General features: G+C 45.0%; 1 protein-coding gene across 1 annotated transcript in view; it reads right to left on the bottom strand.

Annotated features, from left to right (window-relative positions):
- The window catches only part of LOC142583489 (aminopeptidase N-like), a 41,198-nt gene extending 17,186 nt beyond the window's left edge, over positions 1-24,012 (bottom strand). Inside the window, exons 1-14 of the mRNA XM_075693976.1 lie at positions 23,935-24,012; positions 22,297-22,423; positions 21,509-21,878; positions 18,501-18,773; positions 16,536-16,885; positions 14,576-14,731; positions 11,537-11,639; positions 10,032-10,152; positions 9,066-9,220; positions 8,348-8,461; positions 5,396-5,530; positions 3,868-3,933; positions 2,881-2,946; positions 1,147-1,313 (exon numbers count right to left, since the gene is read on the bottom strand). Of these exons, the coding sequence (XP_075550091.1) occupies positions 1,147-1,313; positions 2,881-2,946; positions 3,868-3,933; positions 5,396-5,530; positions 8,348-8,461; positions 9,066-9,220; positions 10,032-10,152; positions 11,537-11,639; positions 14,576-14,731; positions 16,536-16,885; positions 18,501-18,773; positions 21,509-21,859 (2,057 nt within the window). The 5' untranslated portion in view covers positions 21,860-21,878; positions 22,297-22,423; positions 23,935-24,012. The remainder of the gene's footprint in view (positions 1-1,146; positions 1,314-2,880; positions 2,947-3,867; positions 3,934-5,395; positions 5,531-8,347; positions 8,462-9,065; positions 9,221-10,031; positions 10,153-11,536; positions 11,640-14,575; positions 14,732-16,535; positions 16,886-18,500; positions 18,774-21,508; positions 21,879-22,296; positions 22,424-23,934) is intronic.
- Between the last annotated feature and the right edge of the window lie 2,883 nt (positions 24,013-26,895).

Below are 26,895 nucleotides of genomic sequence, written 5' to 3'. Positions count from 1 at the left end.
AAAAAACCTAGAAAAACAAGCAGCTAGCTGTGTACTCAGTCTCCTAAGCCTATAAACGATGCGCATTCTTACTGAAAACTTGTCACTGGCATTCACCTTCTGCAAATCATTTTTCGCAACGCAATGCAATTTGATAAGTGAGTTGGTATCACTGAACAGTCGATGATAATAAGCACGATATTTCCTCCGGATTCAAGGAAGGAACAGCTCTAAGCTTAATATACTAATTAGACAGCTATCCGTTGGTTATCTGGCCATTTTGCTTGAGTGCATCGCAAGGAAGGACGAAGCATAAGAGAAAGGGGATATGCATAACACGCGGCACATTGCGAGCCTTATTTTTTTCATGTCCATCGCTCTTACCAATGCAGCTGTGTTTACCGAAGATGTTGGGGTAATTTGTGCATAAATGGCTACTGAAAAGGCTGTATCGTGGTTAGCTAGTTTGTTCAACAAGACGTCTGGATTTCGGAGATTATAGGTCAGTCACAACACAAGGAGATAAAGATAGCGCGAACAATTTATTTGTGGTGGTGCGGTGCACCTTAATATTCTGGCACGTTGAATAGCAGCCGCAGATTTTGGCAGCTAACTGTTCTGGGAATGTTATTTGTTTGTAAATCAATAAGTAATGTTGGGTTGCATTCGAATGTAAGCAAAGATAACGTGGCAGCTGTAGTGAACGTTTAACGAACAAGAGGATGACAAACGTCACATTCACGCCAGCCGTGCCGTGAGTTGGGGGCAGAGTTCAAGAATATCTGGTCGTCATTTTTGTTGCATGCAACATGCAACAAAAATGACTCCATGACCGCGCGACCCATATCATATCCTTGTTTTGGCACGTAAATACCCCAAAATTTAGTTAGTTTAATATAATCTCATTCTACGAATATTAATTACGTGAGCAGTGAGCTGTAACATTGCCACGCTAATTTTTACATCAGCATTCATTTTTGTCAGGCGTAAAAATCGCATATCGACCTCAGCAGAATTCGCCGAACAACATTGCATGCAACGTTGCAACATTTTGCAACGCGCAGACAGGTTTCTGAAGAAGCGTTCTACCGGCCTAACAGAATTCGCGTTTCACTTTACGGGCCCCTTTAAACATCTGGCAGCGACATTCAGAGAGCCAGCACTTGCTTGTCGACGGGTCCGGTGCCGAAAATGAAGCGCCTCTGGGAGAGCGAGAAGGTGTTCGTCTCGTAGGAGCGGTTCACGAACACCACCGGAAAGCCTGGCATGTACGTCCACTCCCGCATCACGGTGGTCAGGTTCACCGCCACCCGGTCGTACATGGCCTTCTGAGCCTGCCCGTGTATTGAGGAGAAAAAAGTCGACGGGGAGCTTTTAAATACACGTACTTAAGTAGTACGGGCTTTTCGCACAGTTCCCGTTGCTGTGGATGAAAAAGGCGTGACCGGTGACCGCGATGCCCGGACGTCAAGGCAACGTTTGACACATACTGGGAATCTCTTGGTGTACCCCAACCTTCGCGGTTGGTCCCGAGTTCAGAACTACGCAAAGCATAGCAAGTTGGTCAGGATTTATGGTACGGGAATGTAGGTGTACGAAACGCGCGCGCAAGAAGAACGGAAAAGCTCCACACAAATACAAAACAAACATTTGAGTTTCCTTTCTCCTTTTCTTCTGTGTCCCCGTTTTTCACGCCTGCATTCCCGTACCACGGTCCCGAATGCACCTTACTCTCCTTGTCCTTGTCATGTAGCCCAGTGGCTATCGTTGCGCTGCTGAGATCGAGGTCGCGGGCTCTATCTCAGTCGTGACAGTCGCATTTCGACTGGGGCGAAGAGAAACGCAACAACACTCGTTTACATAGATTCACTTGCCCGTTGAGTAATTCCAGGTAGCCATATCTGGAGCTCCCCATGACAGCGCGACCCATATCATGTCCTTGTTTTGGCACGTAAATACCCCAAAATTTAGTTAGTTTAATATAATCTCATTCTACGAATATTAATTACGTGAAAAGTGACTTTTAACATTGCCACGCTAATTTTTACATCAGCATTCATTTTTGTCAGGCGTAAAAATCGCACATCGACCTCAGCAGAATTCGCCGAACAACATTGCGTTTGCTCCTGGAAATTTGTCTTTGAGAACCGAAGTGTTAGAACCAACGCTGCTGTTACCAATACGAAAGCAACATCATGGCTGGCACATTTAGGTGTAAAATATGAAATGACTTCTTTTAATAATTGTGATAAGAAAGTATCATTTTGTGGTATTGTGAACACTGATAGGTATAGCGCTGCAGAGATACTCCGTCCTGTGCAGTTTCGCAGATGCGCTACGTGTTTTTTATCTGCATCGCTATGCACTTTAAAGGATAAAATGCGAAGCTGATAGCCGTGTGACTGACTTTATTGGTTCGATTGTTAACCGTAAATTAGAGTTTTGATTGGCCTCACATTTGATGGGGATCAGTGGCTGTGTTATTTCTTCCTTTTCTGTGGGTACAGACAATAACGAATGGTTAAAAGAATTTAGCCCTGAAACACAAATTTATTTGTTTTGTTGTGAAGCAATGTCTGCCCCAAAATCGTTAAATTATTTAATTTCCGCGCTTTCGACTCCCTACGTATTTTCAACTACGTTTAATTCTGTTTTACTATATTTTCCTATTACGCCTCCGGCAAAACAGGGAATGATGTAAAAAAAGGGAAAACAGTAACACGATACTATCAAACTAAAAAAAAAAAAAAACAGACAATCAAATGGCTGGTAATGCTAACAGTGAACAGTAGTTCATGCCCATGAACAGTCACAATGCACCTTTGGGGTTTTGAGTGGCAGTACTTGATAGGTTTAACGGCTGATAGGTTTAGCAATCCCTTCATAAGGACATGTACTCACAATGTGTATTTCCTTGTATAAATGCTGAGGATGAATGGACTGGTAGCTGTATTTCTTGAATAGTTCCTGCAAATCACATGTCCATTAGACGATGACGAATAAATGAAGTCTTATAATTATTATTATACTTAAGGATACGAAGACCTTGAATGTTATATGCGCTATTTGAATCTTAGAAACCGTATGTACGTTGTCAATGGTATTTCATTACACAGACGTTTCAGTCGTCGCTTTTGCATGCGCTTCACGGTCGTGGACGTTGGGAAAAAATTATGCAGATTCATTGTACATGTTGTAATCTATGTGAAGCGAAGCTTTGATGAAGCGGTTAACGATATACGATACATTTGCCCATTTCATCCTTTCGTCTTTGACGTGAAGGAAACTGGCGCGCGCGCTCGCGTGCTCTCGCGCACCCGTGCTACGAGCATTGACAACTATTATTCTGGCCTGTATTTCTTCATCTCTTCTCATTCATTTTAAAAGTACCGCCCACTTCTTGGCCAATACACTGTTTCGTGTGTGTGTGTGTGTTTGTGTGTGTGTGCGTGCGTGCGTGCGTGTGTGTGTGTGTGTGCGTGTGTGCGTGCGTGCGTGCGTGCGTGCGAGCGTGCGAGCGTGCGTGCGTGCGTGCGTGCATGCGTGCGTGCATGCGTGCGCGATCGTGGCTTAATGGCTAGAGCATCGGGCTGTGGGGCTGGAGGGAGGCGATATAAGCAAGAGCTACTCGGAAAGACAGCAACAGCAGCACCCACCCAGCCAGCAGCCACGGTCGGCAAAGTCTGGGAGGGTTCGAAATGAAAGCTTCTTATAAAAAAAAAAAGATGAGCGTGGCCAATCAGCTAAAATATTACAACTGTGGAAACGGTCTCTGCTAGCACAGAATGAACTCAATATCGATTTTTGTGGAGGATCGCAGAAGGGAATTCAAAGCGCCGGTCCACCGCTCGCTAACTATAACTAAGGTGTTGTCTTACACTTACTTACCGTCAAAGCCAGCCGAAACAAGTTGCTCGGAACCACATGCGCCATCATGCGGACTAGAGCTGCGCCCTGAAAAGAGAGACGACTTCGCTGGTGACTAGCGACAGAGGCGTTCGTAAAAAAAAAAGGCTTTTATTCGAATAGAGGTTAAATATGACGGCGCCTGTAGAAGATGGCCTAAATAGGCTATCGGCATTATTTGGTCAGGCAGACACGGCTTGCACGACGAATCCGCTTGTTCAATTCGCAAATGACAGGCAATGAAAAAAAAAATTTCGAGCTAATGACTTTCTAGTGTGAGTTTCGATTCCGGAGTTTTAGTTTATCGCATTCGAAAGCACATGCTGTTTCGTAACTGTCTTCTGTTTCTTACATGAATATAGATATACATAGTATATAGATAGACGGTTGTAATTAATTCTGTAGAATTTAGTAGATCATTTCGCCTTACCATATATTTATCATTCTGGCTATATAATACGTGTATACTGTCCATAAACAGAAACCGTACGGTTTTAAAAGTATTTTATTTGGTCTGGCTCTTGTGGTCTACATAGTACTGAGCGGGTTGTTTGTGGAAAGTATGATATATTTAATCGACAAAAAGTATTGAGCCGTGAATACACATGCTGTCTGTTGACAATCAATAGGTTTCGAAGAAAAAAACTTCAGTCGGCATTATTTGGTGATCTGAAGGAATATTTGTGAGGGTTGTGCCTCAAGATGGTAGTTGGTTGAGCATACTGTGTCTACTGATATCGCTAACTGACACACTCTGAAGGAGCGAAGCTGGCCCTGGTGTCCTTACTCGATTTGATTGACGCTGGCACGAGCCACGTTATTTGGCAAAGCACGCGACGTGCCTTCTTTTACAGTGATGCCTGCTAGCTCCAATTTTATGCTCCAGATATTGCAACGCATGATCGCGATGCAAGAGCTCTACGAGATAAAATTCGTCCAAATAACTGCAAACTTCTAAACAGCAATGCGAAAAGAACGCACTAAACACTGTAATTAAAAAAAAAGTAAAACGATTTGTTACTGATAGTGATGAACGGCGTGTTTTATTGAAGAAAAAGAAAATGAGAAGATCATTTCAGAAAAACTGGGGAAGAAAAAATATGAGAATTACAACGATCAGCCCCGACGTCTTCAAAAGAGTTTACCTATTCCGCAGCCACATGCAGGGAAAAACAGAGACATACATGCGTAGACATGTAATGAACCAGCGCAGTGCCCCCTGTCGCACATAACTAATTGGTCAACACTTAAGTACAGAGTGTGTGCGCCTTCCGAAGGCGTTGAAGTCTAATTGCACAGGATGTCAACTTCGCAGTGTAAAAAGGTGAGTCAAACATGCCGTATGCTATAGTGCCAAGAGCACAGATGCACTTTCTCAGCGAGTTACTTGACCTACATTTGCAATCAAGCGCGAACTTGCTCTTGGCTGCATTATCTGAACGATCATCATATCAGCCATTCTTAATGTCAGGCGAGTGCATGTCGAAGCGCAGGTACACAGGATACCCACCTTAGACAATGTAACCATGTTGATGTGCTTTCGAATGTCCGAAGGTGAGTTCAAGGGCCTGGACACTGCCGCAGACGAGTTGAACCCATCCGCCTCCATGGCGTAGTGAGTATCGTCCTCCAGTATTGTGAAGCTCTGCGTACGATTCGCGTATTATGCGACATGAATGCAGCGTTCATTGCTTTATTATTATACTGTGAAAGCGTTTAAGGTGCTGTTAGCCTAGCGACGTTGAGCCAGACATGCGACAACCAGCGTTCTTGGTCACAAACATGTCACATGCGTCACATCAGCCCTAAATGAGCAGGCGCTCATGCTATCATTGCGCGTGTTGCCCACTTTCTGTACTGCCAAGTCAGACTTATAGTAGTTTGTCATTTTAATCCCCACTTGACCAGAGAAGTACATGGTGTCGCGGCACCTTCCTTAACGCGTCGTTCATAGCGAATTAAACGCAGGCAAGTTGACTTCACTTCGCTACTTCATTTGCTTTGTCATTTGCTGTCGCTCGACGTGTCTGTAGATAGTGACGCCGAAAATTCGTTAAGTATGCTACACCAGAAACCTGACAATCGCTCAGAATCTAGTGGAACCGCAACTTTGTGATCAAAATGTGTTTCAGAAGTAACATCATCTGTTGATTTTTTCCTCCTTGAATATTAGAATTTCTGCTGATGAGTGCATCCTGTTTGTAGGAATTAAATAATGAAGATGACTGCCACACTGCGTTCACCTGCATGATTGCGCTTAAACGACTGTGCCTTTTGTTGCGGGAAAACCGACCTTCTATGCAACTTTATGAAAGGTCTCAATATTTAGCAGGAAATACTTTCTGCAAAGTGGCACGAATTCTACTCAGAAAATTCGAACTCTTGTTTCATAATAGAATAAATTTGTTTTCCAGCGCATCCTAAAACATAGCCTTCATTATATGTATGCAATAAGAACAATCAGCATTATAGTTTTCTTTGTTAAAAAACATGTATCGATAGGGACAGAAAATTGTGTCGGGTGAGTAAAATTGCGTAAAAGAAAAGAAAGGATTAAGCCCTGCCTGCTTCACCTAAGTATCGGAGGTTGTCGATAGGGACAGAGTTAAAGCTGCAAAAAGACAAAGCAGACACGAGTTCAGGGTGCTATGCTTTTCCTATATTTTAACATAGCTTGAATACGCCGTTCACGTAAAAACCATAACGCGAGGGGGATGCGCTCGCCAACATGATCACATGAGTTTGACCAACGACGCAAACATTACGTTTCTGAGACTCCGGATCTCATAGTACCCATAAAAATAACGTGGTTTGACGATAAAATGCGCGCAAGAGTGCGCTCTGAGCTGGCCGATAACATGAAGTTCATTTCTGTTGCTTGAAACTAAGAGCAGCACGCGTAATGAGAAGCACTCATTTGGGTGACTTTTTCTTGTGTACCTTAGGAAAACGCTCAACAACTCCTGCGACCTTGAAGGCTCACAATCCAAATTCTAGCGAAGCAGAGTCCAAGACAAAAACTACGCATATCTTACATATGCTTGGAATCTATTCTAATACGAAGCGTTTGAAGAGAAACGTATGTGCTGGGTGACATGTCCTAACGTTTCGATTTACGTATATGGAGCACTGATGAAACTCCTTGAAGGGACATCAGAAGCAGATTGGAGCATGCACATTAGGACCTGTTCTAAATACCATAATTGTGAAGCCTCCCCAACGCCTTGTGTAGTAAAACGCGAAATGCCATCTCGAGTACAACGCTCGACACATCAGCGCAATTGCAACTAGGGAACACCACACATCATGCGTGGCGCTGAACTAGGCGGATCATCTGCTTTGTGTACGAGAGAGAACTAAGGGGGAAAATAACGCTTCACAGCACACTCAAACACCTACAAATGACCTTGCGAGTGCGGCGCGTTGGCTGTGATTGAGGGAACGTCTATAGTGCCACCTGAAGTATAAAAACGATACATCAGTGTAGAGAGAATGAGGAAACGCTCGCACTTATACAGCGCACAACTAAAGTATACACAACACATGATCGGCATCTCACAACGCTGTTTTTCGCGAGGAAAGGATAGCGAAATCAGACGCGCTTCCGCTTGTATAAGTAAATTGTTGCTATGCAAGGTGACACATGCGCCAAGCATCTCAAAGCGTTAGCTTGCACGAGAAGGACTGATAAGGCTGTTATACAATGCTAAGCTACTAGCATGCCTCTGTGACCTAATAAGCAGAGCATAAAGCAGTTGGTTGGGGTACCCTGGTTCAAAACCCACCATCGGACATGCAGACGGTCATGGAGATATGGAGACTTTAAATAATCAACAGTGGCCGAACAGGAGTTCTCTGAGACAAAGGGACTACTTGGCTTACATGTTTAAGCTAAATTTGGCACAGTAAACCAAACTTTGCTTGTTTAGGTGTACGGTATTTGCCATTGTGATGCAGTAGGCCTCACGCCAGCGGTGGGTGCTGTTGCTTTTGAGAAGCAGCAAAGTGCAACTGCACAATATTCTTTTCAGCCTCTCGTAATTGCAAAAAATTAATATGAGACGTTTCTTAGACGAGACTTCTCTATGGAGAGCGAACGTGCTTGCCACGCACGTCAGAGAATTTAACTTGGGCTACAGATACAAGCGTTAAGGTATTGCCACCATGGCGAGGCGTAGCTGGAGGCCGCAGCGTTAACGCCTAATGAGGCTTTTTTCGAGGCTCCGCTTTTCACTGTCAAGTTTTCGGTGGAGGCCCGCCCTTCGTACAGACATGCTTTACGCAACACAATAGCATTTCGATCGGATCACACTTTAGTGAATCAGTATCCCACAACATGTCGTAACCAGGGCTATACTTCAGCCGCGGTGCTGTTATTACTAACACACATGATTCGCCTTTTTCAAGAAGCAGCAGTCGTTGGAAGAAGTATGAGCAATGACGTCTAGGCGGGGTGCCGTACCACTTCCGTCTGGGGGTCAGCCCTGTTAGCCGCTGTGTAAGTGACGTAACGAGAGATGCCCTCCTTGAGCCACATGTCGTCCCACCAAGCCATGTTGACCAGGTTGCCCATCCACTGTCAAAGAACGACAAAGGCTGGAACTTAAAATCTAAAATCCCGCTTGATAAGCGTGCAGCGCTTCATGCGGACGGGCTCCGGCCAGAAGCACACGTGATATTGAACGGGAGAAAGAGGACGAAAAAAAAAACACTATCAGCGCCTTCCATTCGTACAAAACCTTCCGTTCGTACAAACTGTTCGCCAGTGGTGGCTCGCATTTGATAATAATAAATGCCCGCTGTCACAATTGGTCGAATTTCCTTTTTGCAAATCACTCTGTACCTTACGAACTGTTTTTAGAGAACGTGCCTTTGGCCTGCATTTTGTAACCTGCCAGTCCTGATTTTCCCATAGTGCGGCACTCCGAGTGAACGATGCCATTGATAACGGCAGTGCTGCCACAACATGCAAGCTAGTGACGAAGGAAGAAAAGAATTGAAAACGACATGGAAAGTTGGAAAATACGGCTCTGGGAATCAATTTACAACGCTCTCAGTTTGAAAATACTGTTCGCCGCTTTCCAGCTGCGTTTTGTGATAAAATGTTCATTACGGCGATTATTCGGTGCCTGTTCTTACGGACACTTTTGCGATTAGATTTGTGCATGCGGGCTCATTACCTGCTGCGCGATCTTGTTGGCGATAACCCGGAGCGAATCGACCTTCATCTGGAAAGGCGTATCGTCGCTGCGGAAGGTGAGATAGACGTCCTGGAAAGTGATCATACCCCACTGGTCCATGGCCGGCGCAGGCAGAATCGGAGTGGACACGAGGTCTGCAAGTGAACGGCTTTCACGTGAAACGTGTGTCCGCACCCCTCCCCCCCCCCCCCCCTCGGGTATGACAGTAGTCTAACCGACATTAAGCGCTCGTATGAGACCTTCCTATCCATTACTGATGGCTATGCGGTACAGACCAGACCCTACGAAACTAATATTTACAAGTGTTGTCTGTGGCCAGTCGCGTCTGCTTTATAATTATGGCTAGGTGGGGTTTCCCAAAGCGTCGAACACTGAGTGGAGTGGCTTATTTAGTGTTGAAGTCTGGCAACCCAGCAGCCGTAACCATCTTATAGTGCTTGCATAACGGTGAACAAAGGGGCGTGTTAGTGCGCAGGAAACATCGTAAAAAAAAAAAAAATCAGCGCTCTGGTCGAGATATGCACAGGTTAGAAATAGAACCAAACATTGCGCTGTGCTTTTGTGCATTTCTGCGTTTCTCCTACTCAGTGCTGTTTCTTTATCTCACAATATTCTTAATGTCATTTACGTCTCTGCCATGCCTTCTCAATGCTGAAACGACGTTCCACCAATGACCTGTATTTTAGCGAGAGTGACCTGTGGTACGGAGAATGGAACGAAGAGAATTTCCTTCCTTAGTCAGAGCTCCAAGGAAGCCGGCTAGGTTTACTAACAGGCGAAGACTTGATCTGGCCCATTCGCTTTCCCGTACCACAGGTCACTCTCGCTAAAATGCAAGTTCGCATTGCACGTCGAGAGTACATCAGGTCCGAATGTGCCGATGCGTGGCCGCCAATTTTTCGTATCAACTGAGATCGTATGCGCGCACTGAATGCGTGTGCCTACCGAGCTTGGGGATGGGATAGTTCAGGCCGAAGGTGTCCTGACAGTACTGGAGGATCTTGGGTGCCACCTGGATAGCATAGTCCGCGTTGCGCACCTGCTGCGTCGTGCCGTGTACCTTGATCTGCGGAAAGCAGGGCCGTGCGTCATCACGCGATGAAAGCCGTTACGCCATTACCCTCTGCACCACATAGTACACGCATGCGCTGTTAAGAAAAAAGCTTCACTCGCGAAGTAACAATGAGTTCATTTTACAAGCACACGAAGAATGCGGTGCGTCAGGTCCAAGAAAAACCTTCGAGTTTAAACGATGAAGTCCCACGTATACTAGGTGGAAAGGAATTGGGTTCAGTCGTGCCAGCAAAGACGACAAAAATGGCCAGTTCTCAAGCGGGAAGTTGAAAGTTTTAAATACATAATAAAACTCAAGATATACTCAACAGAGCACTCAAGTAGCACAAATCAGCTCGTTGAAGGGCGTTTAACGAAATACTATTCTGCTGCGTAAGTTTTCAGAGGGCCTATTTATAAAGTATGCTGCACTGTATGGTGCTAGTGGTGTTCATTTAGTTTTCGCAGAACGTGGATATGTTTTATTGCTGGAGAGCTCAAAATTATGTTTTTTCTAATTTCGAAAATTATCTATTTTAACAAATTTTAGAGGCAATAGACCGATGTCGCAAAATAAATAATTTGCTCCCTAATATGAGAAAAGAAATAGTCCTGTTTAAGCTCAATATTTCTTTTTACACCTCCTAAAGGACGACTTAAACTCGATCGTTATTTTTCTGCATATTCGGATAAACGAACCTGTTACAAGGTGTCGCTTGGCGTCTGCGCGAAGAACACTCCAAGTGCGATCGAATAGCGTAGGATATGGCCGCCGATGAAAAGAGATATTCTGTGATACACATTTTGGCCATGATAATTTTGTTATTACACGGCACAAGATGGTCGCGCCGACGCCGAGTGACCAGACGCCACAGGCTACTTATAGTTGTCGCTTTGTACCCGAGCACTCTATGAGAGTAAGCCTCTGATTTCATGGTCTTCGCCTCACCGAAATTCATGTCATGAAAATTGCCGACAATTTCTGCCTGAGCTCTTGTTTTCTTCCTTTACGACATTTCTAATAAGTTCGTTAAGCTAGACGGCAAATGTGTGCGAACGAAGGGCATTTCGAAGAGTGATTTAGCTTTAGCGAAACTGCTGGTGCGGAAGAAGTATTTATACTCATACCAACAATAGCCACAAATGCAGGCAGTAGTCATACATTTTTGTATTTTTGTAACTGCATCAACCGCACACAGCAAGGCTTATTTCACATATTGTTTCCAACATTTTGTGCGATTTACTTTGCATAAACATCAATCGAGCCCTTGCAAATGTGAAACACTACTTTTGGCCCACCAACCTAAACCTTTGCTTTAAAGAAATAAGATTGCTGCAAGCAGTGTGCTGTTGGCCCTTTTACGCCTACGAAAAGTACAAAATGACTTCGCACTGACCATGGCATTTCCGGCTGTTACGTATGGCCCGATAACAAAACCCAGGCTGTGGGTTGGCATTGGAGGCGTCCTATCAAAATAGTCAGCCACAAAATCTCGGGACCTGGAGGAAAATAAGAGTGTAGTTGAAAAACAAAAGAAGGGAAAAGGAAAACCGCAGAGAAGATATTCTTAGAGATCATATAAGAAGGTCAGCTTGGCGATTTCGGCAGTTTGGTCAAAGTTCAAGGAGAAAGAGTAGCATAACGCGCCGAAGTGAATTAAAATTTAATTAAATTATTCAGTGCCACGCATAAGAAACCACGATCCCACTATGAGGCACGCAGTATGGGAGAGTTCGGATACATTTTGGCCCCCTGTGGTTTCCTCACGTGCACCTAAATCTAAGTTCACGAGCGTTTTTGCACTTCGCCCCATCGAATTGTGGCCGCCGCAGCCGGGATTGAACCCGCGACCTCGAGCTGTGTAGCGCAACCCCATAGTCACTAAGCTACCGCGGTGGGTAGCACAAAAGATGGTGCGGAAAGAAAACTACAACTGCAGTTAAAGAAAAGAAAAAGAGTGTTTTATATATATTTGCTTTGGTGCATTATATTGTTTTAATAAAATCTGCTCTGTAATTGCAGTTCAGCAAAACAGCCAAGCAGTCCAACAACTGAGAGAGAGTCGAGAGAAACGCAACGCACAGTGGCTATTACTCCAGCCGGCCGGCAGCTCTTAATCATGTTCTTTGACATTTGTCAAACTATCAGTTTTTTTTAGCGTGTAGGCTGTGCCATGTACGTACGTTAAGGTTACTTATTTGACGCATTACTAACTTGGCATGGACGCAGGCGCTCCTAAAGCATTATGCGAGGCTTTAAAATGGACAAAAGAAATGAGATGGTACTTTGTATTGACACTCCGATGTAATCCTGCCTTGAGTGAACTTATTTAAAACGTTCTGCAAGTAGTTATTTTTATTTTTGTTTTTGCAACGCTTTTGTCGTTCATCGATTTTGACTTTGTCTTGTTTGATTACGCTTGTCTCTATGTATGCTTGACATCGCGCCGGTACCAAGCACTGACTTCAAGGCCTGCGTGCCTCGTCAAGCTGCCAGGAAGTAGCATTTTTCCGCAGTCCTGCCATCTGTATGAGTGTGCAAGGTGGCAAACAAAACGATGTGACGGTCGGTCTGATAAAGTGCTCTTTGCCATTTGTTGGTTGCCTTTGCTAATAGCGTGTCCCACATCCCGATTAGCTAGCATCTGTTCCAACGAAGAATTATAGCGTAAGAACATTTCCGTAAATTTGAGCCCGGACACGTATTTGCACAGCAAGTTGCCCGCTTATTAGTTCGCAATAACAGACTGCGTCAACTTGGTATAGCGAACATATTATTAGCGAAGGCCCGACAGGCAGGTCAATGGTAAAACATTTGCGCGAATGAAAACTTTTGTGGATTCATTCGCTGCGGGCGAATTAACAAAGCCACTCGTTTATTTGTCATGGGTCGATCGCCTTCGCAAATGATAGGCTCCCTATCCGTATTTAATGACACTTGTTCTTCCGAAAAGTGGCACTTGCACCCGATTTCGCAAACCTTTTCGTTCTTAAGATATGCTTCTTATTTCTCAGCCGTCTTCACCAGTGATATATTTGCTGTCCTTATCGGCTGATATTAAACTTTACGAACTGATATAACGTAAAAACTACTGCCGGACAATCCTGTTGCCGAACATATTATCAGAGAATGAAACAGACTAATGATTGGGAAGAATAAAATGCACAACGCCGACAAGCACGAGAGGTCAAGGGACACGGCCCAGTGCTATGACAAGCAGTGTTACATACTAACAAAGAATTAGGTGGGCCATTAATTACAAAGTACTTCAAACTCTAAAGTACGAAGTCTGCTAAAGTACACTAAAATATGCTAAAGTGCACGGGCAAATTTTGATAGCGAACGTATTAGAGGATGGCCACTTAAGAGGGAGCTTTAGCTCGGGCCCAACTCTGACACCTCCTATTCAAATGCACGTAAAACGCATAAATGGTTTTATGAGATAACCCCGGACCGATTCTAACAAAATTTGTTGCATTTGAGAGATAATGTTAAATTCTAGTGAGAGCTAAAGGCGAAATTTCGATTTAGGGCCTGAATTTTATAAAATATATTTTAAAGAACTTGTAAGTTAAAAAAAATAGCAGCACGAAGTTCACAAATTCGTAGCTTTGCGTCAAGAACAGATAATGCATTTCTATAAGCTGCATTCATTAGGCCATCCAAAGCGGGCAGATTTGATAAGTCAGTCTATATCTTGCGTGAATTTGTTACATTGCTTACAAGGGTTTTGCGAAAGTTCTATTCACATATTATTTTTGAGAGGCATGTGTAATGCATCAATTTTGTCCGATTTCGATGTACTATTAGATGCAATTTACAGAACTATGATATCACATTTAATTGCTGAGTTACAGAGTTGTAAAGATGATAGTCTCGTTTTCTGATAATTTGCGATTTTTGTCAACTTTTATTAATAAATTGGCGACATAAGTGAAAAATTCGAAACCACAGTCACTATATACTAACTTTTTCTTTAAAATGCAACAAAGCTCATCAAATTTGATGGAGTGGTTGCCGAGAAAAACTATTTCTCCTTTCCCTTGTATTTAGATAGAAGCACCCGAGCTAAAGCTTCCTCTTGACGAAAAATGTTCTCGCAATCCAAGACATGTGTGAATTCGGGCCCTGGAACAGAATTCCTAAAGCAGTTCGTTCGTAAGGGCTCTTTGCCGTTGACCGAGCACTCTCGCTATTAGTGTCCGTTTGGCTGGCAGGTACTCTTGCGAACAATTACTTCTATATAGAGCAAAATTTTCTTCTTTTTTTTAATGAATACGGGTCCCCATGTTTTGCTTTGGCGGTTTCAAAGGCCCAGTATTGGAAGCTCGACATTCTGAACAGAAAAGGAAATAAGGCAAGCGCCATGCACTGACAAGACAATTTTGCCGGTAAGAACTGGTGCAGAGGTCGGCATGCACCTGTCCACGGTTACCTCTCCTCGCTTTTCGAGAGCGGCATGTTTGAGAAGCTGCGGTAGTGGCTGGGCCGCACCACCACCAGGTCGAAGGTGGTCCTCAGGGAGGGCTCGTCGAAGCACGGGAACACCCAGCGAGCGTACGTTGGCAAAAACTGCGTCGCCACAACCGCGCTGTGCCGAGAAAACAAAAACAGATACGTCACATGTTCAGCACCTGCGCGAATTACATTTCGGGATCTGTGCGATCACATTCTCGACGTGAGAGCTGTAGGCATGCTTTAAGACGACAAAATCTTTAGTTAAGCGTTCAGATATGAACAACGCGTACTTTTTTCGGAACTGGATCAACCTGAAACAAGAAAACATAGGTTGAGTGGTATACCTCTCGCCACCTCTACTGCCTCTTTCTTTTCTGTCATCGCGTGTTCTCCCAATTCGCAGTGTAATGTAGTTTTCGCGTGGGTGCTGTGTCAATGAAGCTGACAGATGAGAAAGTCTAGATAAAATAAAAATAAAACAATAGACATAATTATTGCTTTCATTTTCGCATTATATGACTGGCAGCGTTCGTGACACATCCGCTTGCTTGTGGCGTTTGTCGAAGTGATTTTGCGGCATCCCAGTTACGTGGCAATTACAGGCATATGACAGCTCCTCCGGCGCACACTAAATCACGGCACCCGCTATTGGTGATTGAGAAATGCACTCGGTGACAGCGATGGTTATTGTAGCCATCGCACAGGAAAAACTAAGCGCCACGACAAAGAATTGCACTTTACATACCGACCAACTTAAATTTCAGCTATAATTGGGAACCTTTCGCAAGTATTTTCAACTTGCCTGATTAGAACAGCATTCTACATACCATGAAAACGTATACGGAACAACGTTTCATACATTTGAATCGCATACTATTTAAATACATATAGTAAATAAGTGAAACTATAGTCGCATAGCCACAACTATCCGGAACAGTGTTCCATATAGCTGTACCTATTATCCTAAACATTGCTCCACGCTCCTCATGTACTTGAAACCATGTTTAAGTATGTAGTCCCACATACTTAAACATGGTTCCGGGTACAGTCGTCCACGCCGTGACGCGGACAGTGCAAACGCGTCTCGAGTGCCAGTATATATAATTGCTTCCGCAACAATATTAGCAAGAATTTCGCTCTTATAACTGCAACCTCAGTGGGATGAGATTAAGAATGCATAAGTTTAGCCGATGTGGCTAATATAGAGAGGCTAATTGAGCTGGCGAAATCCGAATTTTCTTTGTACTTGCATGTCGGTTTTACGCCTGCAAACTGTCAGAGCGACCGCTGGCTTGTCAACTTGCTGCTTTCGAAACACTAATTTGCTTTAAACTAGGAAAGTAGAAGTTCTCGCATTTTTAACATAAGTTTAACATCCGCAGTTGATTACTGTTGTAACTTAGGAAGATTTTCTGAGCCAAGAATATTCTCTCCGCTTAGATATGGTTCCCAAGGACTCAAACAGAACAAATTCAGCAGTTGTGCATTCACTTGAAAAATTGCTTAGCACACTTCTTAGCTCGGTCTAGATAGATGACCAACCACTTCCCCGTTACGCTACCGAGTTCATGTTTTGCTCATCGGGCCCTTTGATCTGTTTTAAGCTTTAGCCTTCCCTTCTAATAACTTATGTTGCCGTCACGCTAGCTTAGTGGTTTTGTACGACGCAAGTATGCCCAGATGTTCAGAAGCAAGTTCAGAAGCTTTTACGCTTAAGTAAGCCATGCCAAGGGTCTCCAAGATTCTACTGGGAGAGTGGCAGTAGAAAACTTTCAATTGCCAAAGGATACAGCAACAAAGACACCTTGTGCAATTTAGTTCAGTTTGGAATTGAGTATGTCTTCTCCTTTGTGTCACGTGTGTCTCGTTGCTTTGAGAAAAAGAAAACCAAAAGGAAGGTAACTCTAACCTTTCCCGACCTCTGTAAGGCCACTCACATGCGTTCGTTGTCGCTGACGAAGTAAGACTTGTAGATGCCACGTGGTACGTTCCGGATGGCGCCGGCAAACTCAATGGAGAGTGTGTACGATTCGTTGAGCTCCAGTGGCGTGTCCGTCTCGATCTTAAGCATCTCGAGGTCATCGTTGATGGCCATCTTGCCGATGCCGACGAACGTTTTGTCAGCTTCCCGGACGAGCGTCGTCTGCTGCTCCTTGATGGTGAACCCGGTCGCGTGCAGGTACACCGTTTGCGTGGGCTTGACGCATCGCAGCATCACGATCGTCTTGCCCAGGTAGTAGGTGTCGCCAAACATAAAGCTTTGGTCCCGGTTCGCGTCCATCACAATCTTGACAGGACCGGGAGCAGAAAGAAAGGGCAAAGTCGTTCGACGCCGCTAAACAGGAGCCACAACAGAAAGTGCTATACTCCCTCGCTTATTCTAGCACTGTCACCAAACGGGCGCCACAGAAAAGAATTATATATATAGGTGGGTTCGGCAGTGTGACTACGATGAAGAAAACACAAGCTAATGTTATGAAAAGGCATTATGCAAAGAGGGTGCAAAGAGTGCTGAAAGCATAAGTGACAGATGCGAAAGGCCACGAATGCGAAGCGGTTTTAAACCCAACCTTACTACTTCTGCCCGTGGAATTTGGAGTAAATTATGTTTTCACGGGATCCACTGTTGGCCGCAAAAAATACATTGCTAGAGCAGAAATGTTGAAGAAGCAACAAATGTTAGATTTTTGTGTGCCAAGAGAGCGCGTCGAAGACACTAAATGTTGATGATCCGTTTGGCGTGGTAACTTCCCAGCGTCACCTACTGAAGAGAGAGAGAGACAAAAGGGAAGGAAAGACAGGGAGGTTAGCCAGTGTAAATACCGGCTGGCTACCCTGTGCTGGGGAAAGGAGTAAAGGGAATAAAAGGAGAAGGAAGAGAAAAAAAACAAGAAACCTACTGAAAGAAGCAACAATGTCGGCTGCGAGGTCGTATGTTGAGAATATACAGAGTAAGGCAAAGCGAGATGAAAATATATAAATTAATTTTATTCTTTATTTTCAACGTACATTTACATACATACGTTAACATACATCTTCTACGACGTTTACAGGTGCTTATATACGGGATGATAAATTTAAGCTTTACGGAATTTTTAAAAATTGCCTGTGGCCGTTAGCATAATTCATGTCCATGAGTTGGATTATTCGAATAGGGGCATTACTAGCACGAAGAAGCGAAATACATGTTCAACTAGCAAAGAAATGACTATTTAATTTCTTGATTAATTATTTAACATCAGACATTGAGATTAACAAATAGTAGTTGGTGACTTTCCAAGGCGTATCCCCTTGAAATGAATTTCCAGGATGACACCGGTTGCTAGATGTTATTTCCCAAAGTGTGGGACGAAATGCATTAGTGTTCCAGTTACTTTTGTGCTTCAGCGCATTAAAGAGCGTTTTGTTAGAGTAAGCGGAACAATAGTGTTATGTTTACGGCGAGTTTGATGGCGCACATCTCCAAATGGATGCCATTCTGAGAATTCATTTTATGTGGATACGATTTGCAAACTCACCGGCTACAATTCTTAAATTGCAATATGCGCCGTAATGTAATATTTTCAAAAGTTAATCAGGGAATTTTCGTCTATTAGCTGCATACGTGTTTTGATATCTCGTGCAAGTAATGCCCGCCTCTCTGGACAATCCAGCTCAAGAACTATAATTATGTAATCTGCAACATACGACATTAAAACACTCCATAAAGCTTAAAAATGATCACCCCACACTATATGGGAAGAGGCAAGGACGGTCGCCCGAATTCGGGGAGCGCGAGATACGCGCAACGCTCAAGGAAATGTGTATTATTACAACTGTGCTAGGCGTCGGGGCATCAGAGGCGCTGTAAAGGAACGGTATGCGCGAGGTATACCGCGACGAAGAGCGAGCTATTGACCGACCTTGATCATGATGTCGTAGTGTAGGGGAACTACGTGGAGCGGCAGTTTCTCGGGGAAGTCGGAACGCGGAGGAGGCAGGTAGTCATCGTCGGGCGAATAGGTGCGCTCGGACAATAATTCGGGGCCTTGAGTGGCAGGAACCGGGCTCCCGAGAAGCGCGACCGGAACCGTGCGCTCGTCGCTCGTCTTGGGGCTGAGGGGCAGGCGCGCCGCTGGATGCGGCGGCCGCACCAGGGCAGGAGGAACGGGATTCTCCACTGGCGGCATCACCGGCTGCGAGAGAGAGAGGGATGCGAGATGTTCGATTCGCAAAGCTCGGTCGCTGTGGTCCAGCGACTCTGCCACTGAGCGACATCCCGCAAGCTCTATTATCAGCCATTGCGATGGTATTTAGATAGCAGTGCTTGCTTGTTAGGCGTGGTCACAGAGACGTTTCCCATATAGCGGACTCTCTAGTTGACTGCATGAAGGCGCGCAACTTACTGTGCCGTTGTGAAAAAAGAGTCGTTAGCACTTCCCTGGCGATTTACATCCCAAGAACTCAAAAAGCTCAATGTGCGGTCAATATTTGCCTTATGTACTATGACCAGAAGTGTTTTTTCTTTCGCGTGACATTCCTGTTTGGATCTGACGAGGAATGGAGTACAACAAGTCCTGTAGTGGTATTTGGGTACATGATTAAGAACTTCAGGCGGTCGGACTATATCGGGAACGTCCTACCAAGCTATTGTTGATAGACCATGCTTTCACATTAAAATCTGTGAGTAAATTAAAGGTTGGATCGAGAGACGTTGTCCTCTGCTGTTTTTATCCCTTACTTCTTTGGATTCTGCACGGAAATAAAAGGTGAGAAAGGAGCCCGACACATTCTCTACCGAGTTATCAGTGACAATATAGAATGACGTATACTCAGATAAATGCAAGGGCGCTAAAAGAGCAAATTTACTATTACTTTAATGTACGAGTAAGAACATGCTGGCTTGGATTCGTTAATACTCATAAAGTTAAAGCAGCAGAGACAACAAAAAAATTGGAGGACGTTTAAGCTTCGCCTTCAAGAGTGGAATGCGACAGCGTTCCCGTCGACCCGCCAAGGGGTGTAAGACAATGGGCTACGGCGCAGCGACTACGCGCCCCGCATCGGACGCGGTGAGCGTCGAGCAACGCAGCGTTCGGTGCGACAACGAAATGTGCGCCTGAGCAAGCGACGCACGCCTGAGCCTTAGAAACAGCTCGTTTCTAAGGCAACACCGCGTTCACTAGAGGCGCTTTTGTACCGCTTTGAAGCATCGAACTCGTGGCTCAGCGGTAACGTCTCCGTCTCGCACTCCGGAGACCCTGGTTCGATTCCCACCCAGCCCATCTTGGAAGTTGCTTTTTAACGCGATAGCGTTAAGGAGCTCGTGTCGCAGAAAAGCCGGTGGCGTCCGCGGCGTTGGCCGTGAGCGATAAATCACGGCAGGCACTTCATAAATAAAAAGCAACTTCCAAGATGGGCTGGGTGGGAATCGAACCAGGGTCTCCGGAGTGCGAGACGGAGACGTTACCACTGAGCCACGAGTTCGATGCTTCAAAGCGGTACAAAAGCGCCTCTAGTGAACGCGGTGTTGCCTTAGAAACGAGCTGTTTCTCAGGCTCAGGCGTGCGTCGCTTGCTCAGGCGCACATTTCGTTGTCGCGCCGAACGCTGCGTTGCTCGACGCTCACCGCGTCCGATGCGGGGCGCGTAGTCGCTGCGCCGTAGCCCATTGTCTTACACCCCTTGGCGGGTCTACGGGAACGCTGTCGCGTTCCACTCTTCAAGGCGAAGCTTAAGCGTCCTCCAATTTTTATTTATGAAGTGCCTGCCGTGATTTATCGCTCACGGCCAACGCCGAGGACGCCGACACCGACGCCGACGACACCGGCTTTTCTGCGACACGAGCTCCTTAACGCTATCGCGTTAAAACTGTGTTCTGCATGTGTAATGCGCGCAAATGGAGTCCTTCCGTAGAGAGAACGCCAAAGGTAGTCAATAGTAATAAAATAAACGACGACCCCAAACAGCAAGAAATACAACACATTTCGGCTTCCGTACAGGACCTGAAACATATTTTACTTTTCTTCGCATTAAAAAAAAAGTTCTTGAGACCAGAGGTTGATTTGGTACGCGTGAATAGATGGCGCCGGGCACCGGCAAAAACGGAAGGAAAGTTGACGTCATTGCGATTCGTCGTGACATCAGTCGTTATAATTATTAATGACTCGAGATGAAGAAGCGATGTTAGATTTCTTTCAGCAGCCAATCAGTGCGCCCCTGCCCAAACAATAGCATATACTGTACTGTCAATGAAGGATGTTCAACGATAGCGCACGAAGACACGTCTCTCTTGCAGCATTTGCAGTATTGCTCCTTGAGGTGCCTTTCAAGATTTCCAGTTCCACCGATATATACGTGATTGCAACCACTCACCAATGGCTTGACGCACCCATCGCATTTTACTCGGGCAGTTGAGATCATGGAAGGATTCTTCGTCACAAACTTGTGGCTTGCAGCTTAATCTTGACTTCATCGACATATATTTTTATTGATTCTCTGTTGCGTATTTTTCTTTTTTGCTTCATGCATGTCATAATTACAACGAAGGCGCCCAATAATCATGCATAATCATGCATCATAATCATGCATCATAATCAAGCATAACCAACTCTCCCACCAGCACGTGCTCAGTGCATGCCATAGTTTGTTCACCTTTACAACCTGGCTGTACCGAAATGACGACGACTGAACTGGCTATCTTTCGCGAACACTGTGCTTGCAGAGTGACGTGGCAATGACAAAATGAGGAACTTATCGTAAATTACTTCTGTGCTATGCTCCGCTATACGCGCGCTCTCTCTCTTTCTGCATGAGAGATTTATTCTCCATTTTATTGAGATTTATCCGCGTATTGGACTTCTCCTTCTGCATTCCGTCTCCCCGCCCCCACTTTCACCGCCACAGCCGTACGCACGACAAGCAGAGCGCACCCGGGGTGGCCTGGCAGGAGGCGCCGGGAACGCCGGTCCTTTCCTCTCGGGCACGTGCGGCATGAAAGGCTTGCGCACCAGAGCCGGAGGTGGCGAGGGCATCGGCGGCGCGACGGTGGGCCTCTTGGAGCCGCCCATGACCAGGAGCCAGAGGATGATGAGGCCAGCCATGCACACGATCACCGCTACCGACACGTTCATCCGCGAGAACGGCGTCTTGGCGTTCCCGCTGCCACCCGAGGCAGCTGCCGACGAGCCCTCGGAGCCGCCGCCACCGAATCGGTACGAGCCTCCTGCAGCCTTGCTCGAGCTGCTGCCGGCAGCAGAGCCATCGTCCGTGGCCGTGGACATGCTTGCTGCGCGTAAATCGCTACACAGAGAAATCGGCAAGGGGTCAATGCGTGGAGACCACGTACCGGGTCGAAGGTCCCGGGCATTGCGCTCTTACGTTTTATGCTGCTTATTAAAGTTCATGCCTGTTCATTTTTATAGCCAACGTTCTTCTCCCACATTTTCCATCGCGTGTTTAGTATAAAAGAAACGAGGAGTTGAGCTGCAACCACGTGGAGCGTATTTCGTGCACATTTACGGCGTATTTGTGGCGCCGCGTCTGCGTGAATTGCGGAGCGGGATAAGCAAGCCAAAATCAACATTTTAAGTACCGCAAATTCGCCCGTCCGCCCGATTGCTCGCTCACTCGCTTAGTGTCACTCGCTCACTCACTCGCTCGCTCGCTAGCTCTAACTCGTTGCTGTTGTTTTCACGCCCAGCTAGGGGCATACACTCACCAGTCACGGGCTGATGGAGCGGGAACGCGCCAACCGTCTTCTGTCGCTCGCTGAAGGCCGCCTTATTTCAGCGTCCCATGGCGTGCCCTAGCACCTCTCGCGGTTTCCACCTCCGACGGACATGCCACTGAAACCGAACATACGCTCTATAGACTTAGCAGGTGACAACCTATACGACCACTCAAAAGCGTAAAGTAATTAACTGATAACTTAGGGAATAAATAATGTTGTCCGCAATGTAACACTGTCAATAACACCGATTTGGTTCCTTGATACAATCATCAAGGTGCCGGACAGCAGCTTTACATCTTCTAAGTAATGACAATAAGTTATACGCCTAGAGCATAGAAAGTTCTGCTTCTGGCTATTGTGGTGTTATCATTAAAGAACAGAGGAATAACGAACAAGAATTAAGAAACCCGACTGATCCATCCCGTTAAGTTCAATTTATCTAATTTACACACTCACTGGATGTGCACATAAAAACCGTCTGCAACTTCATTTAACCTGTCGAAGAGGCCACCAGTAGCTTAAAAGCAGCAAAATTGTAGTTAGAGATAATCTTGACAAGCCATAGTGAATGAACAGAGAGAGAGAGAGAGAAGTGGGGATACAGCTGTGTGCAATGAGGTAGGCCTCGAGAGGTGAGAGTGCGGATAGCGACGCTACCAGGACGGCTGGTTTACAAATACTCTAACAAATTTTACGTTTTGTGTTAATGAAAACTTAAATTATTATTTAATCATATGAACATTAACTCACTGCACGCTTCAGGCTGGAAATATAATAAGTGGCTATGAAAGGCAAAATTGTTATCCACCCGAATGTAGCACGAAGCTACAAAAGTGGTGGATGGCTATTTTACCTTTCATAAATGCTTCTTCCACCCTGCGGGATTCCGCAGAACTGATTTGAAACAAATGACTATATAATGTTACATAGATGTCATTTTTGTTTTCAAAATGTGCGTGATAGGCGAGATAATTTTGCAGTTTTACGACCTCGTAGAGTACACAGCGTTTTTCAAACTCGTAAAACAAGTTTGTTTCTCCAGCAATCACGTTTTCTTTTTATTTGTTCTTTGTCCGAGGTACCAAAGTTCTGAACACAGTGTTCAGTGATTAACTTCGCTTCCTGTTTTCTTTGTGACCCTGAATGTTCAGCCTTGCGTATATATCCGATATTAATTGTGATTCGCAGATCACCATGCACAGCGCAAGAACGAACTATTTTACGCGTTCATTGGCGTCAATGTCCACTCAGGTGAAAAAAGTCAGGTCAATCGTCACATAAGGCACACAGGCTTGCATAGGTAATGCATCTGGTTCAGTACCATTGGGAGTCTCATCTGGGCAAATGAACAGCAAAGAAATTAGAAATTCAGTTGACAAACAGCAGAAAAAGAAAGTGTCGAATCCGCACGATTAGGCCGCTTGGACGGATTTAGTGTTTATAGAAAACATAGGTGTGTGCATACCGGCGAAACCTGACGCTAAAGCTCATATAGCTGCATGCTGGCACTTCCTCGCCAAATGATAGCAACACATGCTGTAGCAGCGCGCGCCTCTCCTTGTGAATGAGTTGTGGAATCTTACTGCAAGACTGCATTGATACGAGTGAGAAGGAATGAGTACTCACACTTCGCGCTGGTCGAAAGAATCTTTAACTATGGGTACTCGCGAAATTTGCCCAACGATGGCACGCGCCCCAACCCCGAACTTTGTTCTCTTCTTCTTCGCGGTTTTAGACGATGCTATACGGTTTGTTGTTACCAAGTGAAATGGCGCGGTCAACTGCAGAGGACAGGCAAGAATCATGTCGTTTAAGGGGCACGAGCTAAATGAAATTCGAGAGAAATTACATCTGTTGATAATTTTTCAAGTTTCACAATTTTTTTAAATATCACCTGTAGCAGCTAGCATAATTACATAAATTGCGCTAGAATAATCAAAGAGGTAGTCAATACTTACATAAAAATGAGTGTATTGAAATGTAAATATAGTGTATTTAAAGAGGAAAGATTTGAAACAGAAGTCGCGAACCGTTTCATCATACGGAAGGGAAGAAACAAAGCAATACAAATATTGCAATTTCTTTACTCACTAGGTGGGGAAAATTTACTTCTTCTTCACTAAAGTTCAATCACTTCGACTTGTGTCTTCACACTGAAAGAATTAAAATATTAGTGAACTCCTTGTAAATGGCATGGTCATGGGCAAAATAATAATAATAACATTTAGTGTGACATTTTACTACTCTTGTTGCTCCTGAACGCATGCTTAATAATGAAAGTTAGCTGGTGATAACAAAAAAATTAGCTACACTTACATTTCCTGACTGTAAAATATAATTAAGGATTGATATGGTATTAACTAAATGTATATGATACTAAAGCTGCTGGCTTGCTTCTAATTGAGGGTTCTGTTGCCCATAAGCTTGTAAATTGACATCAATGAATAACCATCCTTCGTCTAACCATAATTAAAATCGTCGTAATCAAAGCCACAGTTCTGCAGGCTGCCAATGTGACGATGACGATGCCCTTAAACCCAGTGTCACATACCTATTATGGAGGTTCGGCCAAAGATAGGCGGAGTGGTCAATATGTATATGAAATCTCCAGCTCTTGTTTTGATTGCCACATTGTGTATGAAAAACACGAATATGATTACAAGAGGATTGTTTCTACATTCATTTAGGATTTTTTTCCAAGATGCACCTACATTTCGCAATAGCGTAACTGAGCTGGAAAAGAAGATACTACGCAAGGCTACCGTTCATTTTAGCCATACCTGTCAAGAATGCTTCATCCAGTTTTCATGGTATCTGTCACTGAATCATCACAGTTCATTGTAGAACAATTACAAGCACAGGAGCGCTTGCAACAAACGGCGCTATAGTAAGTACACCATAAGGGCGATTTGAACTATCACGCTTGTAATACAACCACATTTAGTTGGTTGTTCATCACCGTCATCGTTGAAATAAAACAATTTCACATGGAAGCGTCTTTCTTTTTTACCCCTAATTGTAAGGAACGAGGCGAAACGAATTCTAATGCATGTAGAGTGATTCGGCTCCGGTGTTATCGATCGACGGCGTGACCACTCGGAACCGCGTGACAATTGATCTCTTCCACAGAGTGACGTTTGTCGCATGGTCTCCGTTGCAGCGGTCAGTGCTCCGTGCCGTGAGAAGCCTGCCAATGAGCGATTGGCTGTCCAATCGGGTCCGAGCCGGCCCATTGTTCCCTGGGGCGTCCGGAAACAATTACCGCGACCTTTGCGTGAACGCGCTCGAGCGAGTATGTCACTTCCGGAAGCTCGCTGACGGGCAGATCCGGTCATTGCCTGTGCGAACTGCAGCGGCTGCAATTACTGGGGCAGCAACTACGCGCGGTCAACTCAATGTTGAGAGGAAAATAGAGAGTGGGTTGGGGAGAGGCATAAAGAGGATTTAGCGCCCCGAACGCTAACGCCCTTGTTTTTCTGCGCGCTACAAGAATGAGGTCCATGAAACACTCGTACCTCAGCGCTGCCCACATTCGCGCTGTACCCTCAGAGCGCCTGGGAAAGTGGCAGCTCTGGCATTTACGAGAGAAACGAAAAATGAAGAATGGAGTCTGATGGTCGCGTGCTTCAGAAAAATCAATCGTTTCTTCGGGTTTGTCTTCTTCGGCGGCCCTCGCATGGAGTTCCGCGGTTATACGTGTGCCCACTTTAAGCGAGAATGCGACATGGCTTAATATGTGGGAACAAACCTGTTTGTACTCTTTTCTTATGCGGAAGTTAGTCTTCCCGACAGCAAAAGAGGAGGTAGCCTTACAAGTTTACCGAATACGCGACGCATCTTGCGCGGCCACTTAAACGCACTCTATGCCAGAGTCCTTTCACTGGTAGAGTGTAAAATAATTTAAGCCCTTAGAAGTGAATAAAGGTGTATTTCCGTTTATAACTAACACCTTTACGTCCTTATTGAATAAGGGTGTGAAATGCGAAAACACCCGTGTGCTTAAATTTAGGTGCACGTTAAAGAACCCCAGGTGGTCAAAATTTCCGGAGTCCTCCACTACGGCGTGCCTCATAATCAGAAAGTGGTTTTGGCACGTAAAACCCCAAATATTATTATTGAATAAGGGTTAAATTATTTTACAGTGTATTCCACATAAGAAAACGTTTTCACCCGCCGTAGTAGCTCGGTGGCTATAGTGTTGCGCTGCTGAACACGAGGCCCCAGGTTAGATCCCGGCCGTCGCGGCAGCATTCCGATGGAGGCGGAATGAAGTACGTCACACTGGCCTCTAGCCAAGTCTACTGCAACGTGAGTTGGGCTATTTCAAACTCACAACAATATAACAACGATAGAAAGTAGAAGAAAGAAAGAAGAGCGTATTAGCCTGGGCCGTCTGTCAGTCTTACGTGATTGCGTATTTTATTTCTGGACGAGAGGTGAGGGACTACACTATATGGACTGCTGTTTTCATTTTCCGTGCTTTTACATGCGAAGCATTTCTTGGCGAACACTTGCCACTTTGACATTATCTACCTCTCTAGTCGCCTATACGTCTTGGTGCTCTCATGGTAGTTTCGTTAACTTGGT

This window comes from Dermacentor variabilis, chromosome 5, assembly GCF_050947875.1.
Source record: "Dermacentor variabilis isolate Ectoservices chromosome 5, ASM5094787v1, whole genome shotgun sequence".
Taxonomy (NCBI): Eukaryota; Metazoa; Arthropoda; class Arachnida; order Ixodida; family Ixodidae; genus Dermacentor; species Dermacentor variabilis.
Note: the sequence above shows the minus strand (reverse complement) of the source record. Positions and strands in the feature narration are given on the sequence as shown.